The following is a 20,415-nucleotide window of genomic DNA, read 5'->3' on the forward strand; positions in this document are numbered from 1 at the left end:
ACAGTCCCCCGCCTGCACAGGATTCCACCCTGTGCAACCTGCCCTTTAGTTGAACGTGTATCCTTCTGCTGTTAAAACACTGTGATCTTGGGGCAGCTGGGTGGCTCCAGTTCCCTTCCACCCCAAGCCCCTGCCTCTCTTCCTGCCTCACTTTGTCCTCTTGGAACACCATCACTATATCCACGGCACTCGAAATTGTATTCACCTTATTTCTTCTCCATTCCCTCACTAGACTAGAAGCCCTAGAAGACTAGAAGAGAGGGATCTTGTACTTCGTCCTCTCCTGTGACCCCAGGACCTAAAACGATTCCTGTCACATGCTGAGTGCACAACAGATTCTTGTTGAATGAATGCCCTCTAGTACCCTTTAGAAGCATCTCTTAGGAAACAGGCCACCTGGCTCCCACTCCTTCTCCCTGAGAGGCCAAGTCTGCAAAAAACAGGAAACCTGACCACACTTGGCTGGAGACCACTGCTGAGGGGGATAAGGAAACAGTAAGACCGAAGACCTCCAGGAGAGGACCCTGACCCAGACGCTAGCCCTGGCCCTCACACCTCCTTGTTGTTATGAGCCTGGAAGGCCCCTCCCTCTCTGGGCTGGAGCAGGTGCATGGAACTCTCTAGCCCTGATCACTGTCTTTGTGTGTGTGCGCGCATGCGTGCACGGAGGAGGGGGTAGATTCCTGCTGTGACTGAATAAGGGAAGACAAGACCTCACCAGGCAGGAGTGACTTTTATTTGAAGCCAGAAAACACCTCTCAACTGTAATCTGTGACCGTAAAAAAAAAAGAAAAGAAAAGAAGCCAGGACCCAAAGGGCCTGGGGAAGGGAAGGGTAATGGGTCCTGTTAGGCCACATAGGGGAAATGAAGCAACAGCCCCTCATGGGGCTCCACGTTTAGGTGCCCCAGCTCAAGAGAGGCCCCCTCCTCACGGCCCAGGTGGGTGCTGAGCAGCAGATTGACCTTGGTTGGCAGGCTGGCAGTGGCCGGCAACCTGGCTGGTTGGCCGACATCCCCGAAGTTGAGCACTACCAAGAAGCGCTCGTTCTGGTCCCACTGGCGGACGTAGGCGAAGAGGTCAGGCCCGGAGGAGAGTACATGGAAATCCCCGTGCAGCAGGGAGCGCTCCTTGCCTCGCTGATCACTCAGTCGCCGGAAGAGAGAGAGGAGGGAGCCAGGGTCTTCATTCTGGCCCTGCAAGTGATGGTCACAGCAAGAAAGGATAAAGGACACCCCTGGGCGCAACCTCCTACACGCCACCTGCCCACCCTCGGCCAAGCAGGCCTGGCCCACCCCAAACCCTTACCTTTACAGTCATGTTGCTACTTCCAGGTTCTGAGGTGTTGGGGAAGCTGGATTCATCCCAGGGCATGATTGGAGCCTTCACAGGCTGAAAAGCCAGGAAAACAGGATTTGGGAAAGGCCTGGGCCTGCTCTCCCTTCACCTTCTGTTCCCAGCCCCATCCGTGTAGAGCCCCCCCCCCCCCCCGCCCCCGATGCTGGCCTAACTTCTACTGGATAAGCAAGGCCGGCCCCCGAGTCAGGTCCCTGCCCGCACTATCGCATCAGCGTGGAGGGCTTTTCTCCCAGCCACAGGGTTAGCTCCCTCACTGCCCTCCACTCCCCGCTCAGGTGTCTCACTAGATCTTCTGTGGCCACACGATGGCAAACATCCCCCATCCCCTGTTCTCTAGGCCCCTGACCCTGCTCTCTTTTGCACAGCACTTAGCAGCACTGAGCACCTTTAATTTTTTTTTTTTTTTTAACATTTACTTATTTTTGAGAGAGATAGAGGCACAGCGCAAGTGAGGGAGGGGCAGAGAGACAGGGAGCCACAGAATCCAAAGCAGGCTGCAGGCTCTGAGCTGTCAGCCCAGGGCCGGACGCGGGGCTCCAACTCACAATCCGTGAGATCATGAAGTCAGGTGCTTAACCTAGACTAAGCCATCCAGGCGCCCCAGCATTGGGCATCTTTATTCTCTTTGCTTATTATCTAACTTCCCCACCTCCAGCTCTTCTGTGCATTGCTGTGTCCTCTGTGCATGGCATATAGGAATTACTCCAGAAAACCGTGGAATAACCGCACGACCAGTTCTGTAAATATCAGCTTGGGTGTCAACCTCTAACCCTGCGGCTAGAGCTAAGTGAACACCATGCTCTTACCCCATCTCAGCACTGGCTGCCATGTGTTTCCCTTACTCCTCTGGGTCCCCCACTAAACTAGGAGTTGCTGGAGGGCACAAGCCCAGCCGAATACCTACCTGCTGCCCACTGAACACATGAGTGAGAATGAACGAACGAATGAACGAATGGATGGCTCCCATATGGAACACCTACCAGGTACCAGGCATCGCATCTTCAAACGTGCTCTCATTGAATCCCAACTTCCCTCCAAGAAATGCAAGGCCCCAGAAGACGTGATCAAGACTAGGGCCGTGAAATAAGTTGCCGAGGCCACGCGGCTACCGTGGCTGACCAGGAGTCAAACGCAGTTCCCCCCAAGGCTCACGTCTACCGGCTGCCATCCACAGAAGCATCGTGATGCGGGAACACAACCTCCCCCACTGCGCCAGGGAGGCAGCAAGCCATACCTGGCCAGGCAGGGCAGCGGCCTCCAAGCCGATCTCATCTCCGTAGCTGAAAACCGGCGTCCCTGGCAGGGTGAAGAGCAGCAGGTGGTAGAGGCGGAGAAGATGAGCCGGCACGAAGGAAGTCAGGAGCCCCGCCTGAGACAACTGCAGGGATGGATGCACTGGTGAGCCCGAAAGCCTGTCTCTGCCTCCGTCTGCCCACACCTTTCGTCAAAAAGGCCTCCTCCCCCGCCTCGTCCCCCGACTGTGGTACTCACGCTCCAGCTGCACCAGCGACTGTCAGTGGCATTCAAATACTGGGTGACCAAGAACTCTATATGCTTCCCGGTGGAAATGGAGTCTGACAGGTATGAGCTAGTCAACAACAGGTCCTTAGTGGATCCAAGGAGGCTCAGAATCTGCTGAAGGTCAGAGGACTCAGTCCCTGCGATCAAGAGCCTACAGAGGGCAAGGCAGGGGACAAGGTTGGTAAAGAACAAGCAAAGAATGAAAGTGAAGAAAGTTCTTTGGGCTAGGAAATCGCCCATTCCTTGGGTCTGGCACTCTACTGGGGGGTTCCCACCATGAAGCTGAGTTGGTGGGGGAGGTCTGGCACCTACCTGTCTTCGCTGAAGCTCTTGGTGATGTTCTGCCACTCAGCCAACAACAAAGACGCATCCTAGAAGAAAAGAAACAAAGTCAAGGAACAGAGAACACCAACAAGCCCTGACGAGTCCCTCTGCTCTCACCCAGACTCTGCCTCTCACATGGAAAGAAACTCACCGTCAGATTCTCCACATCCCGAACCTGGAACCCATCCACACCAGCCTGCAGCCAAAAACTCAGAGCATCCTATAGGGAGGGGGCAAAACAACAGAGGAAGGGCTTCAACACTCTGATGCAAAGGCTTAGAAAATCCAGCCCATGCTAAACCTCACCTACCACGCACTTCTCTATGACCTTGGAAGAGTCACCTGCCTTGACTGGCCTCACTTAACCATCAGCCTTCAGCTCTGTCCCATTCTACACCATCACTGATCCTTTTTTTTTTTTTAAGTTTATTTATTTATTTTGAGAGAGAGAGAGAGAGAGAGAGAGAACACGCATGAGCAGGGAAGGAGCAGAGAGAGGGAGAGAATCCCAAGCAGGCTTCACACTGTCAGTGCGGAGCCTGATGTGGGGCTCAAACTCACAAACGGTGAGGTCGTGACCAGAGTCCAAACCAAGAGTCAGATGCTTAACTGAGCCAGCCAGGCGCCTCTCACCATCACTGATTCTTAAAGTTATAGCATTTCACTTCTGTATTCCTCCCCATTACAAATCACACAGCTTCTCCTTTGATATAGAAAAGGCCTAAGAGAAAAAGTATGTTGATAAACATAACTTCACTTAGGACTGCCTGGGTGGCTCAGTCCGTTGAGCATCGGACTTTGGCTCAGGTCATGATCTCACAGTGTGAGGGTTCGAGCCCCACATCAGACTCGCTGCTGTCAGCACAGAACCTCACTTCTGGTCCTCTGTCTCCCTCTCTCTCTGCCCCTTCCCCTGCTCACATGCTCGCTTGCGGGCTCGGCGCACTCTCTCTCTCTCTCTCTCTCTCTCTAGCCAAGATCAGAAGACAAGTATACTTACTCCTCTCCCGGTGTCCTGAGGCCAGGGGAGGGTGTGTGTAAGAGAGCAGGTCAGAGCAAGGCCAAAGATGAAAGAGTGAAGTTCAAAGCACAGCCCCAGGGCAGTTCAAATGAAGATTTGAGAAGAGAAGCCAGTTCTGCAAAACAGGCCCAGGCCTGAAGTCCTGGCATTGGTGGGCACAAGACATGGAACCCCACCCCCAAGACCCCTTTTCCCCTTTCTGTCTCACCTCTTATCTCCATTTTCACCCGAGGCTACCAGTCCTCAAGCCATACCATCTGAAAACATCCCCTCATCAATAACTTTTAAGAGATTTTATTTTGTTCTATACCCCTGCTGAACTGGCCAGTGTCCTAGAACCCAGGCATTAGGAGCTTGGATAACAAAGTCCCACTTGCAAGCCTATAGTCTTGTATAGTCTATACTATACAAGGTATAGTGAGCCTATACCTGTACTCAGGGAAAGCAGGTTACAGAAATGAGACTACTTGAGACTTCAAATCCTAAGCACCTCAAGCCCCTCTGAACCCTAGCTTCTTCACTGACAGATTAGAGATGAAAGAGACCTTGTGTGGTTACAGAGAAACTTAGAACACATATCCAAAATACTTGGCATGGTCCCAGACGCATAAGACCACAATGCTTACAACTTCAGACTGGGCTCCCCTCCAAAATACATCAAACAAGAACTGGGAAACCAGACACGGCAGGATTCCCACAGAGAAACAGCTTCCTCTCCCCCAAAGGAAGAAAAGTCAAACCCAGATCGCCATCTGAGAAATTCCTTTCTTGGCACTGTTACCATCAGGGTCGAGGAAACAAGGAAAATGAGTGACCAGAAAAGGAACAAGCAAAACCAGGGAGCACTGTTGGCCTACCCTCTGCCTGTGGGAGGGGTGTGCCAGCTCGGCTCCAAGGAGCAAGGGGCCCCTCAGCTGGAGCCAGGCTAGTTTACAAGGGCTTGCTAGAAGGATCAACACAGCCCCAGCAGCCAACTCCCACCTGCCATCGGCGCCAACACACTTACTTACCTTCATCTTGGCGGCCACAGTGTCAATCTGAGTGGGGAGGAACCATGAGTTCTGGCCCTCATAGTTGGGAGTGAGGTCCAGAATGACCCGGATGCCTGGAACAATGGAGAAAAAAAGGGAGTCAGGAGAAAGACGTTGGGATGTCAGGAAAGGGAGCAATCAACAAATACAAGTTGGTGGACTACTCCCTATGTATCATTTGGCACAAAAAGCTTAGATTTGAACCCTGGCAAAACCTATTCCATTGAAACAAAGATGTGAGTGGAGGGGCTGAAAATCTTATCAGGCAGAAGGCATGTAGTGTAGTCGAGAAGGCTAACCTAGGGGGCCCTGGGCTCCCCATCCCCAAAGTGAATCCTCTTAAAATAAGACAAGATTCTATTTGGATATTGTTCTCAAAAGGACCCATTCCTTTACAAGTTTAAAGAACACTGAATCAGCAAAAGCCTACATTTTGCAAATAAGGACACTGAAGCCCAGAAGGTAAGTGAATGCGCACACATCCAAGTAGAAAGTCTCTGCACCGCCTGGCAAAGTAATTTTAGGCTGAAGCCTAACAAACTGCAGGGAGCTTGTACCTGCCTTAGAAAACTCAGCCAGACAGGAGTAAACCAAACAAAAACCCTGTCCTGTCTTTTCTGTGGCCAGAAGGCCAAGCCCTTCCCAGCTGCTTCCTTGGCAACTCCAGGACACCCACTCTTTTTCTTGGCCGATTGCAAGAGATTGTCAAAATCTTCCTTGGAGCCGAGAACAGGGTTGATCTGTTCCAAGTTGGTCCCAGCGAGGTCATCTTTCTGGTTCTTGTGAATTGGGCCCAGCACAAAGCCTTTCACCTTCAGGGTGCTCAGGTAATCAAGGTGCCTCTTCAGGCCTGAAATGGGGAAGCAGATTTAAAGTGAAGGCCCTCTGAGGGGCACCTGGGTGGCTCAGTCGGTTGAGCGTCAGATTTCGGCTCAGGTCATGATCTCAGAGTCTGTGAGTTCGAGCCCCGCGTCGGGCTCTGTGCTGACAGCTCAGAGCCTGGAGCCTGCTTCAGGTTGTGTCTCCCTCTCTCTCTGCCCCTCCCCCGCTCATGCTCTGTCTGTCTCTCTCTCTGTCAAAAATAAATAAACATTAAAAAAAAAATTTAAAGTGAAGACCCTCTGAGAGGTCCTTGATCGCCCCTCTTCTCTTCTCCCCTCCCGCAGGAAGTGTTGGGGAACTAAGTGTTGGGCCTTGATGGCCCCTCTTCTCCCCTCCGGCAGGAACTAAGTGTCGGGGGGAAGTGAGCCTGAATCACGAGACTCAGAGGAGCTGACGCAAGGTGCCCGGTGCATTACTTCAGAAACCGTCAGCTACAGGCTTCGCAGGGTAAGTGAGGACGCTGAGTCAGCCATCCTCGTGGAAGAGGGCGTAGGGGCAGTTTCCTTCAAAGAAGGAATGGAGAAGCTACATCTCCGGCTTGAGGGTGCGGGACCGAGTACAGAATGGGGTGGACAACCGTCGGCGTCAATCTGGGCACAGCATCGGAGCCGGTGGCCCGATAACCCAGGGTCGCGCCCACAGCTCACCCGCTAGGTCGCCCTCCTCGTGGCCCTGGAAGGCCAGCAGGTCGCCGATGCGGTAGAGGGCGCCTTTGTGCCACCAGCTCTGCGCGGGCAGCTCGCGGCAGCGCGGCGCCCGCACAATGATGACCACCGCACCCGCCAGCATGCCGAGCCAGCCGAGCCAGAAGAGCACCAGCAGCGCCCAGCGGGTGCGCACCCAGCCGGGGCTGCCCGCCACCTTCAGCAGCTCCTCCTTAGACAGGCCAGTGAACTTGGCCGCGGCCGCTGCCTCTGCCTCGTCGTCGGCCACCTTGATCTTAACCAGGCCGTTCTTTTCGGCGCCGCTCGCCACGACTACGGCCATGGCTGCCCCGGACGCCGCATTCATCGGCTGCTTCTCGGGCTCCATTTCGTTCAGCTCCACCTCCTTCATGTCCACCTCAGTGTCCTGGCTCATGATGCCTGCGGAACCGGCGATACGATGCAGGCTGCGATCAAGCGGTGGCTGGACTCCGGCCGCGACCTCCCCGCCCCAACTCGGCCTCCGAAGAATTCGCGATCACGCGCAGCTCGGGCTACAGTGTTCGCGTCTGCGGTGGGAAGGGCGCAGCCTACCGGAAAGAGAAGGGGAGCCCCGCCCCTGCCCGCCCCTTAAAGAGGAACGGCCCCGATTGCTCTTTCTGAGACAACACGGGTGGGCGGCGGTGGGGGGACTAGGCTCCGGAGCACGCTTCCCACCGCTGCGCGCCTCAATTCCCGCTTCTCGAACCTGTTTACCCCTAAAGTTCCTCCTAGTCGAACGCTAAGAAGGTTGAGCGCGGAGCCACCTCCAGGTGGGCGGAGTCTGACTTGTCTCCGCCCCGAGGAGTGGAAAGGGAGGGGACTTCCAGCACCGCGGGTGTCCCTAGGGCCCCTCTTCGCCGCCGTCGAAGGCTGGGCCCCAACGCCGTGCTCCGTTCGCCCCTGGCCCTGGGCTGAAACCACCGCGTGGTGAGCCCAACTTCGCACGGCCGCTGGCGCTCTCAGAGCCAGCCAAACTCAGCTTCTTCCCTTTCCCCCACCTAGCCTTGTCTCCTCAAGCCTTTGGAACTTGGCGCCGGATCTCTGCTTCCCCGCAGGGCTTACTCCCACTCGTCCTTCAAGACTCATCTTGAGTTCATTTCAAATAATTCATCATGCAGCAACTATTAAGTGCCCACTACAATACTTTGCTGTATTAATTTTATTGAGTTAACTGTAATGCAGTCTTCTCCCTGGTGTTTTAAGATGAATCTGTTCGGACAGAATTGAAGCTGACCCCACCCCCCACCGCCCGTCTCCCCCTACCCCAACCCCCCACCGCCAGTTTCTGGCGCCAGGATGTCGGGCAGCTAGGAATCCGACATCCAGAAGAGCCAAAAGCCTGATGGGCTGTAGGAAACATTCCAAGGTTGGGCCTCAATTGGAGGCACCCACCATTTTCCTACAACAGACCAGACTCTTCCCCACTGTTGCAGGGCCTCCGACAGATTAGCCCAATCTCCCCAGGGTGCCAGGATTCCCTTACCTCCTTATCACTTCACTATGCTAAGCCTTGGAGGCAGCCGCAGATGATGAGACAAGCTTAGGGCAAAGCATAAACTAGCACCCCGCACCCCCCCCCCTTCAGGTGGGATACATGTGATATTCCTCGGACACTCCTGGCTACCAGAGAACAAAGGAAAGGGGTTTAAGTGCTTGCCATGGTAATGAGGGAAACTAAAGGAAATGAAAAATTTAATTCCCTTACTGCCTGTAGCCCATGACAAGTCCTCGAGACCCGAGACCGACAGAGTGATCTCCCTCTAGGAGCTCATCTGCTTCAAGGATGACGCTTTGCTGGGGCCAAAGAGAACCTTGGTTTAACATTATCCCAACCACGAGGATCCTGTAAGTCTACTTCCTTTATCTCAACTGCCCCAGGATATATGCTGGCAATCATGCTCCAAACTTATTACCCCCCCTTATACATTTGAAGGATCTCATGACTGAGATTTTATTTAACGGTAATAAGTGAAACAGTAATTTCCCTGGCAACAACTAGCCCCTCAAAGTCGTGGAAACCTTGCTTCCAAAATTCCTTAGAGAGTACTCTATCCCTGACCACCTCCCAAGCTGAGGGTATATAATAAGTTACCCATTGTGACCCCAGTGCAGCTCTTCCTGCCCACGGGTCATGTCCCCATGCTGTAGTAAAATTATTGCACCAAAGATGTCCTCAAGAATTCTTTCTTGGTCATCGGCTCCAGACCACCCCACCGTCACCCCAAAATTTCATCACAGAGGCCTTGAAGACCACCCAGCTTCCCTCCACAGAGATTCTGGGATGGAGACTAAGTGGGGCAGAGACAAGATTCATAGCAGGGACTGCTGGACATCAACACCATGGGGTGCAGACGTTCAGGAACTGCTTGTTCCTGACCAGTGCCAGCTGGATTATTTTCAGAGAGGAGCTGAAGGAAACAAGTTCTTTCTCCCTCTCCCACCTGGGCTGGAAGCCAAGGTAGCTGTGTGTTTGGAAGAAAGCAGAAGCCAAATCTAAAGAAACAGCAGACAGGAAGGGGGGCCCAAGGAGAGTCAAGGGTGTGAAAAGGCTCATCTTCTGCCATTCCCTTTCTGCATGCCAAAGCCCATACCCTACCCCCACCCTAAGAGAGCCAGAACCAATTCCTAGAGGGAGGCAGGCGAGTGGATAGAGGGTGGAGTTCAGACTACTGCGCAAAGATGATAAGTCCAAGGTACCCTGGGCATGGCAGATAAGTGCCAACCAGAGGCTCTGAACAGACTTTAACAGGGTTGAAGTTCAAGGTTGAGAACTGGGTTCAGAAGCTCTCCTTGAGATTGTCCAACATTACACCCCTAGAAACCTAATATCTCACTCACAGCCCTGTGGTTCCAGACAGATGAAGCCAATTCCTTCTGCGTGCAGTAAAGAAGCTAACAACTTACCCTCCAAAATTTATGATCCCCACGCCTTCCACAGGGATTGCCCTTCCCCCTCCCCCCCCCCCCCCCCCCCCGTGACATCAGCCTTCAAACACCTGGCAGTCTTACAGTACAGCCAGCTTTGTCAGGCCTCTGCATCTCTGGACATGCCATTCCGTGTTTTTCCCGTCCTGTTCTGCCACTCGGCCTCATTAGTTCCCATTCATTCAAGACCTAGCTCAGATGACAGTTTTTCTCAACTTCTCCCAAAGAGCTATTTTCCATCTACCTCTGCCACAACACATATCCTGTTTGTTTATTGCATTTCCTTTTCTGAGCGTCTGTTTGCACTTCAAGACGAGTGGCAGAGACCTTGTGCAATTTGCTGATGGACCTGCCTGTTCAGAGATAACGTATAGTAGGCACTTCATGAGTGTTTGGAAAATGAGTGGATGAACTATACCAGTCGAACCCAAATACTTCCCTTCTTAGAAACAACAAAAGTAGCGTATGAAGATAAAGGGATAAAAGTGAAAAGAAATGTAAACAACACCACATTATATCATAGAAAAGGAAAACAAGGGCACCTGGCTGGGTCAGTCGGTGGAGCATACCACTCTTGATCTCGGGGTTGTGAGTTGGAGCCCCAGGTTGGGTGTAGTGATTACTTAAAAACAAAAGTCTTTATATTTTTTTAATGTTTATTTATTTGGTGGGGGGGGGGGGCAGAGAGAGAGGAGGAGAATGAGAATTCTAAGCAGGTTCCATGCTGTGAGCACAGAACCTGACATGGGGCTCAAACTCATGAACCATGAGATCATGACCTGAAGTGAAATCAGGCGTTGGTTGCTTAACCGACTGAGCCACCTTGGTGCCCCAAATACCAAATTCTTTAAAAAAAGGAAACCAAGACTTGTTACTCTTCAACCAAAAGAAAGTAATAAATCTGGGGGAAGGAGACGACCGGAAAACATGGAAAGACTGTACAGAAAGAGGCAGAACGTGACTAGAGATCCTCAGATCCTTCAATGACTTTTGATATAAAAACATATAAGACAATATTTACTGTAGGAATGCAAAGTAGATCATTAACAAATATTTTTTTAAGTTTTATTTAAGTAATGTCTATACCCAATGTGGGGTTCAAACCCATGCCCCTGAGATCAAAAGTCACATGCTCTACTGACCGAGCCAGCCAGGTGTCAGGAAAAGTATATGATTTGTCACGAAGAATTAAGCTTTCAAAACAAGGCTGGGACAGGATGGCTCAGTCGGTTGAGCGTCCACCACTCGATTTCAGCTCAGGTGATGATCTCATGGTTCGGGCGTTCAAGCCCCACATTGGGCTCCATGCTGACAGTGTGGAGCCTGCTTGGGATTCTGCCTCTCTCTCCCTGTCTCTCTTCCCCTCCCCACTCGTCCTCGCTTTCTCTCTCAAAATAAATAAACTTAAAAAAAACTAAAAAAAAGAAAAAAGACTGAGACAACGCAGAGAGAAAAGGCAGCTCAACAATCCAGAGACCACGTGAGGCTACACATCTTTAATACTTTATGCTCAGGCAGACAGATGAGGGTTGGGCCCTGAAACGCAGAGCGCTAAGTGTACAGAGAAAATTCCTTTCTAAACCCCTGTTGCAAAAGTCCATGTCACGTGTTTCCCAACAAATAAGGATTACAGTTGAGCCTTCAACAGCACAGGGATTTGTGGCACGGTCAAAACTCTGCATGTAACTTCTGACTCCCCAAATACTTAACTACTAATAGCCTACTGTTGACCGAAAGCCTTACCGATAACATAAACAGCTGATTAACACGTATTTTGCTTCTGACATGTCCATCGACCTTGGGGAGTTCAGACATTTGAAAAATGGATGATGGCCGAAAGTTAAAGAACTGAGCATTTGGAGGTCAAAGCGCTATGGAGATGAAAGCCGAGAAGGAGGCCGACCCTCAGCCAAAGGGGCTCACTTGGCAACTGTCATTTGAAGAAGTGACGTTGGAATAATATTGTTATTACGAATCCTGCAGGAGGGACGCTGGCTTCTAAAGAAGAGAACCGTCAGGGTTGTCTCAGTGGAGGATGGGGAATGTGAGGGGGGATAAAAGCCAGAAAGAGGAGAGGAAATACAGCCAAAGCCATCGCTTAGAAGAGAAATAAATGTGCCATCTCAAAAGTACCTGATTCTAAGTAAATTAGACAATGAACAATAATGCAGCAGCAAGCCTTTCTCTCTCATTGCAACCAGATAGTAAAAGAGAGAAACATGGGGCGCCTGGGTGGCTCAGTTGGTTGAGCATCTGACTCTTGATTTTGGCTCAGGTCATGATCTCATGGTTCCTGGGATGACGGGATGAGCCCCCCATCGAACTCTGTGCTGGCAGAGCAGAGCCTGCTTGAGATTCTCTCTCTCTCTTTCTCTCTCTCTCTCTCTCTCTCTCTCTCTCTCTCTACCCCTCCCCCTCTCGTGCTCTCTCTCTTTCTCTCTCAAAAATAAACAAACATTAAAAAGAAAAAAAAAGAAAGGGGCGCCTGGGTGGCGCAGTCGGTTAAGCGTCCGACTTCAGCCAGGTCACGATCTCGCGGTCCGGGAGTTCGAGCCCCGCGTCAGGCTCTGGGCTGATGGCTCAGAGCCTGGAGCCTGTTTCCAATTCTGTGTCTCCCTCTCTCTCTGCCCCTCCCCCGTTCATGGTCTGTCTCTCTCTGTCCCAAAAATAAATAAACGTTGAAAAAAAAAATTAAAAAAAAAAAGTAGAAAAAAAGAGAGTAACATCAGAGATATAGCAGATCAACCTATGGAAGAAACAGAGAAGCATTTGTAACATAGTATCCTCGGATAGATGACATCAGATATTTAGCTGATCAGAGACAGAATACTGATCTCATCCAAGAGGCTACATAGTAATAAGGGAGTAAATTATCCTTAAAGTGGTGACTGAAGTCCCCCAACATCAGCTCTTTCTACCATTGTGGTCACACGATACTGGTGGGTATTGCTATTTTTCCAGCCCCTGTGACCTTCAAAACTTTCTATCATCACATCCTTTGGAAGAAAATCTCTAAGTGCAGCCACACTCACGAGGCCTGGCATTAAGCTCTGCCTCCTGGATGGGAGGGAGTATTGACATGAATTACTGGAGATTTTCTGTACAGGAGATTTATCTCTTCTCCCTCATTTATCTGGTTATTTGTTTTTTGTCAGTATGGACTTGTGCATATGTATTTTATCCTTTGGGTTAGAATTCAATACTATATTACTGGGGGGTTTTCTCAAATTGTTACAGCTTTGGCCGCTGTGAGCTCTTTTAGGTTGGCTCTTTCAATACATTTCTCTTTCTGCTGTCCCCCTGCCTCCCCCCACATACAGTTTTTTTGAGCACGTTCTTTACTTCCTGGCACTACAAAATGGTCCAGGCTCATCTTGTACGTATGTTAGGGCCCCAGCCCTAGAATCACCCATATCTCCAAAGACCCCTGGTTCCTTTTATTGGGAAAATGGTATTAGAAACCAAGATCTGGGCACTCAGATGTCTCCTCCTCCTCCTCCTCCTCCTCCTCCTCCTCCTCCTCCTCCTCTTCCTCCTCCTCCCCCTCCTCCTCCTCGTCCTCCTCCTCCTTCCTCCTCCTCCTTCCTCTTCTTCTTCTTCTTCTTCTTCTTCAAGTTTATTTATTATTTATTTTGAGGGGGAAGGGCAGGGGAGGGGCAGAGAGAGGGAGAAAGAATCCCAAGCAGGCTCTGTGCTGTCAGCACAGAGCCCAATACAGGGCTCAATCTCACCAATGGTGAGATCATGACCTGAGCCCAAATCAAGGGATGCTTAACTGACTGAGCTACCCAGGCACCCTTCAGGTGTCCTTTGACGAACAAAAGTTATCCATCAAAAATGTTATCAGTCTTGGGGCACCTTAGTGGCTCAGTCAGTTGGGTGTCTGAGTCTTGATTGCGGCTCAGGTCATGATCACAGAGTCGTGGGATCGAGCTCCACTTTGGATTCTGATCTGAGTGTGGAGCCTACTTAAGATTCTCTCTCCCTGCCTCTCTGCCCTTCTTCCCCCACACCTCATGTGCTCTCTCTCTCTTTCTCTCTCTAAAATTAAAAAAAAATAATAAAATGTTATCAGTTTTGGTGGGATGGCTGGGATTGAAAAAATAGGGGTGCCTGGCTGGCTCAGTTGGTGGAACATCTGACCCTTGATCCCAGGGTCGTGAGTTCAAGCCCCACATTGGGCATGGAGCCTACTTAAATAAATAAGTAAGTAAGTAACTAAGTAAGTAAGTAAATAAATAAATAAATAAATAAATAAGTGTTTTCTCTTATGGCCCACATTTTTACTTTTGACGTCTTATTTTAAAATGTATTATTGGGGCACCTGAGTGGCTCAGTCGGTTGGGCATCCGACTCTTGATTTCAGCTCAGGCCACGATCTCACTTTCACGAGTTTGAGCCCTGCGTGGGGTCTGTGCTGACAGTGTGGAGCCTGCTTGGGATTCTCCCTCTTTCTCTGCCCCTCCCCCACCCACACTCTCTCTGTCTCTCTCAAAATAAATAAACTTTATAAAAAATTTTAATGTATTATTTGTTTTGGAAAATATTATTTGGTGTGTTATTTTGAGAATCTTTCTTTTTGTTTATTTGTGTGTGTGTGTGTGTGTGTGTGAGAGAGAGAGAGAGAGAGAGAGAGAGAGAGAGAGAGAGAGAGAAACACAAGTGGGGCAAGGACAGAGAGAGAGGAAGACAGAGTCTGAGGCAGGCTCCAGGCTCTGAGCTATCAGTGCAGAGTCCGAGGCGGGGCTCAAACTCACAAACCCTAAGATCATAACCTGAGCTGAAGTCCACGTTTATCTGACTGAATCACCCAGGCACCCCTAAAAATTCTTTCTTTAAGGCCTGAAAGATATTCATCGACATTTTCTATGCAAGAAGGTAAGGTTTTGTTTTTGACATTCAAGTCTTTAATCCACCTTTAATTGATTTTTTATTTATGGTAAAAGCCAACCTCGCCTTTTTTATAAATGGGTAACTGTGATATGATAAAAGCAGAGAGAGAGAGAGAACACGAGGGCACAAGAAAGGGCGTGAACCTTTGTCCCTAGTTCCTGACGCTGAGCTCCTAAATCTCTTGGAATTCCTGGGTGATAAGAAAGCCTCTTCCAAAGAGACCACTCTTGGTGGTAGCTTTGGGGTAGAGACTGGCCACCAGAAAAATCAAGGCATGACTAGAGGGTTGTAACTTCCAGTCCTATCCCCCAACTTCCAAGCAGGGGGGAGGGGCTGGAGACTGAGTTAATCACCAAGGGCCAATGATCATGCCTGCGTAATGGAACCTCTGTAGAAACCAATCAATGGGGTTTGGAGAACTTCCAGGTTGATGAACATGTACCAGGAAGGTAACCCACCCCAAGTCTACAGAGTCTGAAGATCCTATGCTTGGAACCTTCCAGACATCACCCCATGTACCTCTTCATCTGGCTATTCATTTGTATCCTTTATAACGTCCTTTTTAATAAACTGGGAATAGTAAGTAAAGTGTTTCCCTGAGTTCTATGAGCTGTACAACAAATTGTGTCCACACAAAAACCTGAACACGGATGTTTATAGCAGCTTTATTCAGCATTGCTAAAACTCAGAAGCGACCAAGATGTCCTTCACTAGGTGAATGAAGAAACTGGTACATCCAGATAATGGAACATTATTGAGCTATCAAGCCACAAAAATACAGGGAGGAATCTTAGATGCATATTGCTAATCTTAAATGCATAAGAAGCAAATATGAAAAATCTACATACTGTATGATTCCGACTATGTGACATTCTGGAAAAGGCAACACTATGGAGACAGTAGAAAGATCAGTGGTTGCAAGGAGTTCTGGGGGGGGGGGGGCAGGCTGAATAAGTGGAGGGCAGGGGATTTTTAGGACCAGAAGACTATTCTGTACAATACTGTAATGGTGGATACATGTCATTAGACATGTGTCAAACCCCACAGACTGTACAACACAAAGAATGAACCTTAATGTAAACCATGGTCTTTAGTTAATAATAATGTATCAGTATGGGCTCATCAACTATAACAGGTGTACCTCACTAAAGCAAGATTTTAATAGGGGAAAGGGTGGGAGGTGGAGAGAGGGTAATGGAAGATATGGGAACTCCATTCTTCCTGTCCACTATTCTGTAAACTTAAAATTGCTTTCAAAAAATAAATTATATTAAATAAATAAATAAAATAAGGTGTTTACTACAGAGAAAACTAAAACTCAAAAGTTTAAAGAAATGCATCCTCTAGCAAGTTTAGAACAGATTCCCTTTCATCCTCAAATTAGACAGTAGCATTAGAACTGATTACCCAGTTTCTTTAAAAGAGTACTATAGGGGCGCCTGGGTGGCTCAGTCGGTTAAGCGTCTGACTTCAGCTCAGGTCACGATCTCACAGACCGTGAGTTCGAGCCCTGCGTCGGGCTCTGGGCTGATGGCTCAGAGCCTGGAGCCTGCTTCCGATTCTGTGTCTCCCTCTCTCTCTGCCCCTCCCCCATTCATGCTCTGTCTCTCTCTGTCCCCAAAATAAATAAACGTTAAAAAAAATTTTTTTTTAAAAAATAGTACTATCAAGGGGCGCCTGGGTGGCTCAGTCAGTTGAGCATCTGACTTCGGCTCAGGTCATGATCTCACAGCTCGTGACTTCAAGCCCCACGTCAGGCTCCGTGCTGACTTCTCAGAGCCTGGATCCTCCTTCAGATTCTGTGTCTCCCTCTCTCTCTGCCCCAACCCACTTGCATTCTGTCTCTGTCTCTCTCAAAAATAAATAAACATTAAAAAAAATTTTTTTTAATAATACTATCAATAATTTAATTCCAGCATAGTCACCGTATGGTGTTATATTAGTTTCGGGTGTCCAATATAGTGATTCAACAATTCCATATGTCACCAGGTGCTTATTGTTATGCCCAGAATTCGTGATCCCCAAAGACCATCTGGGAGCTGAGTCTGATGCAAAAGCAAAGAGCCTTTATTCAAGCTGGCTCGAGCTCAATCCCCTACCTGCACCAAGGCAGCGGTGAGATACCAGAGAGAGAGAGCGAGTTTCAAAAGCACAAAGGTTTTATAGGGATCATGGCCTTAGCTGATTGGCTGGGGAAGGATAGACCAACGGCTGCCAAGGTGTGGTTCCAGAGCAGCAATTATCAGCGTCACCTGGAACTTGTTAAAAATGCAAATGTTGGGCCTGGTGGTCACAGACCTAATAAATCAGAAACTCTAGGGGTGGGGCTCAGCAATCTGTGTTTGAACAAGTCTTCCTGGAGATTCTGATGCACCTGAAGTTTAAGAACCACTGTGTCTGAGGATCTCTAACATGTTTGGCCTCAGTGTATACAGAACATTTTTCACTGGTCACCTATTAACCATTGGCTGTCAGCCTTGCTGGGCTATATAAATACCTAGCACCAAACACCATCCCCAGAGACTCTGATTAATTGGTTTGAGGAGGGGTAAAATGCTCCCAGGTCATTCTAAGCCTGGACAGGGTTGAGGGCTCCTGCCTCTGGCCCCTACCTGAGAGAAGCCCTCCCTCTTCTACTCACACTTTCCACGCCTCTCATACTCCCCTTCCTCCCACCTTAGACTTCGGAAGAATGCATCAATCTGCATCAATCGGTAGCCTGCTTTCTTAGAAAACATAAGTTACTCAAGGGGAGGAGGCGTGGTCTCAGGTTTGAGCGGGAACCTCTTCCTGCGGCCATGTCAGGGACATAGTCACTAGTTGGCCGGCCTAGGTCTGCTCTTTCACTTATCACAAGTGCCCTTGTTAATCCCCATCACCTATTTCACCCATCCTCCCACCCACCTCCCCTCTGATAACCATCAGTTTCTTCTCTATAGTTAAGAGTCTGTTTCTTGGTCTGTCTCTCTTTTTTCCCCTTTGCTTGTTTTGTTTCTTAAATTCCACATATGAGTGAAATAATATCATATGTCTTTCTTTGACTTATTTCACTTAGCATAATACGCTCTAGTTCCATCCACGTTGTTGCAAATGGCAAGATTTCATTCTCTTTTATGGCTGAATAATATCCTATTGTGTATATATACTACATCTTCTTAATCCTTTCATCCATCAATGGATACTTGAGCTGCTTCCATAACTTGGCTATTATAAATGATGCTGCTATAAACACACGGGTGCATGTATCCCTTTAAATTAGTGTTTTTGTATTCTGGGGGATAAATACCCAGTAGTGCTATTAATGGATCATAGGGTAGTTCTATTTTTAATTTTTTGAGGAAACTCTTTACTGTTTTCCTTAGTGGCTATACCAGTTTGCATTCCCACCAACAGTGCATGAGTGTTCTTTTTTTCCAAGTTCTTGCCAACACTTGTTGTTTTCTGTGTCATTAATTTTAGCCATTCTGATGAGTAGGAGGTGATATCTCACTGTAGTTTTGACTTTCATTTCCCTGATGATGAGATGTTAAGCATCTTTTCATGTCTTTTGGCCATCTGGATGTCTTCTTTGGAGAAATGTCTTTTCATTTCTTCTGCCCATTTTTTAATTGGTTTATTTGGTTTTGGGGGTGTTGATTTGTATAAGTTCTCTTTAAGTTTTATTTATTTAAGCAATCTCTATACCCAGCGTGAGGCTCAAACTCACTACCCCAAGATCAAGAGTCGCATGCCCTTCCAACTGAGCCAGCCTTGTGCCCCTGTATAAGTTCTTTATATATTTTGGATACTAACCCTTTTTGGATATGTCATTTGCAAAGATCTTCTCCCATTTAGTTGGTTGCCTTTTAGTTTTGTTGACTGTTTCCTTTGCTGTGCAGAATCTTTTTATTTTGACGAAGTCCTAAATAGGTTATTTTTGCTTTTATTCCCCCGTCTCAGGAGACGTATCCAGAAAAATGTTGCTATGGCTGATGTCAGAGACCTTTCTGGCTGTGTTATTTTCTAGGATTTTTATGGTTTCAGGTCTCAAATTTAAATTACTATCAGTAATTTACAAAATACTTTTATAGGTAACTAACATTCAATTGGGGGGGTAGGGAATGAGACCTAAATGTTTTGCTCTACTTATAGAAAATTCTGTACAAAAAAGTCCAAATTGAGGGGTGGTTGGTGGCTCAGTTGGAAGAGTGTGTGACTCTTGATCTTGAGGTGGTAAGTTTGAGCCCCATTTTGGGTGTAGGGATTACTTTAAAAATAAAAAAATCTTTTTTTGGTAATTTTTAATTAATTAATTTATTTATTTATTTATTTATTTATTTTTGAGAGAGAGAGAGAACGAGCAGGGGAGTGACAGAAAGAGAGGGAGACACAGAATCTGAAGCAGGCTCCAGGCTCTGAGCTGTCAGCATAGAGCCCGATGTGGGGCTTCAACCCACAAACTGTTGAGATCATGACCTGAGCTGAAGTTGGATGCTCAACCCACTGAGCCACCCAGGTGCCCCCAAAATAAATTCTTAAAAAAAATCCAATTGAATCTAAAAATTATTAGATTAAGAGTTCAATTAAAAAAACTAGACGCAGAACAATTCTGTTCTGTATACCAGTAGCAAACAATGAGAAAAAAAATTTTTTAAGTTGCCATTTATACTAGCAACTGTTAACCTTAAAAATAAAACTGTCAGTTATCTTACCAGAAAAAAAAAAATGAGTTTATTCAGGAATACCAGAGAATTGCAATTCAGGACATGTGGGAAATTTGCAATAGTCTATAAAACTGAAAATACTCTTGCTGTTCTCTGGAAATGTCACTCCTAGATGCATACCCCGGAGAAACTCTCATACATGTGCACAAAGCAGCATATGAAAGATTTCACTGCCACGTCAGTTACACCAATATATATTTGGTAACCTGAAAAATGTTCTATCACTAAGGGACAAGATCATATGTAGAAAATCTCTAAATAGAGCACTATAAATAAATATTAAAGAACCAGGACATAAAAGACAAGTAAAATATGTGTCAAAAATATAGCATTAAAGAAAGAGGGGAAAGAGCAGATTTGTCTTAAAATTTTTTCCCAAAAACCAAAAGACATAGTGGAATGCAACAGTCTGCATTTTAACTGACATTGAGTCCAAAAGGGAGAACCATACCATTCATGGGGGTACTGCAATATCGGGTTGGTTTGTAGAATAGATGGAGAGAGCCCCTATTCAATCTCTCTGTTCCCAAAACCCACATAATAATAATAATAATAATAATAATAATAATAATAATAAACTTGATAAAGTATCCTCAGGTACAGGTTTACAAGATACTAAATGATAAGAACACATACTATTCATGGGGCACCTGGGTGGCTCAGTCGGTTGAGCATCCAACTTCAGCTCAGGTCATGATCTTGAAGTTGACAAGTTTGAGCCCCACATCCGGCTCTGTGCTGACAGCTCAGAGCCTGGAGCCTGCTTCGGATTCTGTGTCTCCCTCTCTCTCTGCCCCTCCCCCGCTCATGCTCTGTTTCTCTCTGTCTCAAAAATAAAGATAAACATTTTTAAAAAACCATTTTTTTAAAGAACACATACTGTTCTTGATCTTGGGCCAAGAAACAAAGAAACAACCTACAATTAAGATTCCCAGCAGAACTCGCTTCCCAGCTGTCCCTTATAAAATTCCACATCCTCAACTCTTCCAAAAACCAGTCTCACCCCTCTATGAGAGAGCTTCTCCTGGCATACTTCTCCACAGTTCAGGAAATAAGGAAATTCTGTCCTCA

At 47.8% G+C, this 20,415-nt stretch overlaps 1 protein-coding gene across 1 annotated transcript; it reads right to left on the reverse strand.

Moving 5' to 3' along the window:
* Nucleotides 1-714: 714 nt before the first annotated feature.
* SLC3A2 (solute carrier family 3 member 2) lies at nucleotides 715-7,550 on the reverse strand. Its single transcript, XM_015079886.2, has 9 exons — nucleotides 6,785-7,550; nucleotides 5,932-6,105; nucleotides 5,235-5,329; nucleotides 3,355-3,423; nucleotides 3,192-3,250; nucleotides 2,850-3,030; nucleotides 2,593-2,736; nucleotides 1,308-1,391; nucleotides 715-1,195 (listed from the first exon to the last, which is right to left on the reverse strand). The coding sequence occupies exons 1-9, from the start codon at nucleotides 7,215-7,217 to the stop codon at nucleotides 848-850; spliced, it is 1,587 nt and encodes a 528-aa protein (XP_014935372.2). The 5' UTR covers nucleotides 7,218-7,550; the 3' UTR covers nucleotides 715-847.
* Between the last annotated feature and the right edge of the window lie 12,865 nt (nucleotides 7,551-20,415).

Source organism: Acinonyx jubatus, chromosome D1 (assembly GCF_027475565.1).
Source record: "Acinonyx jubatus isolate Ajub_Pintada_27869175 chromosome D1, VMU_Ajub_asm_v1.0, whole genome shotgun sequence".
In the NCBI taxonomy this organism is placed as follows: domain Eukaryota; kingdom Metazoa; phylum Chordata; class Mammalia; order Carnivora; family Felidae; genus Acinonyx; species Acinonyx jubatus.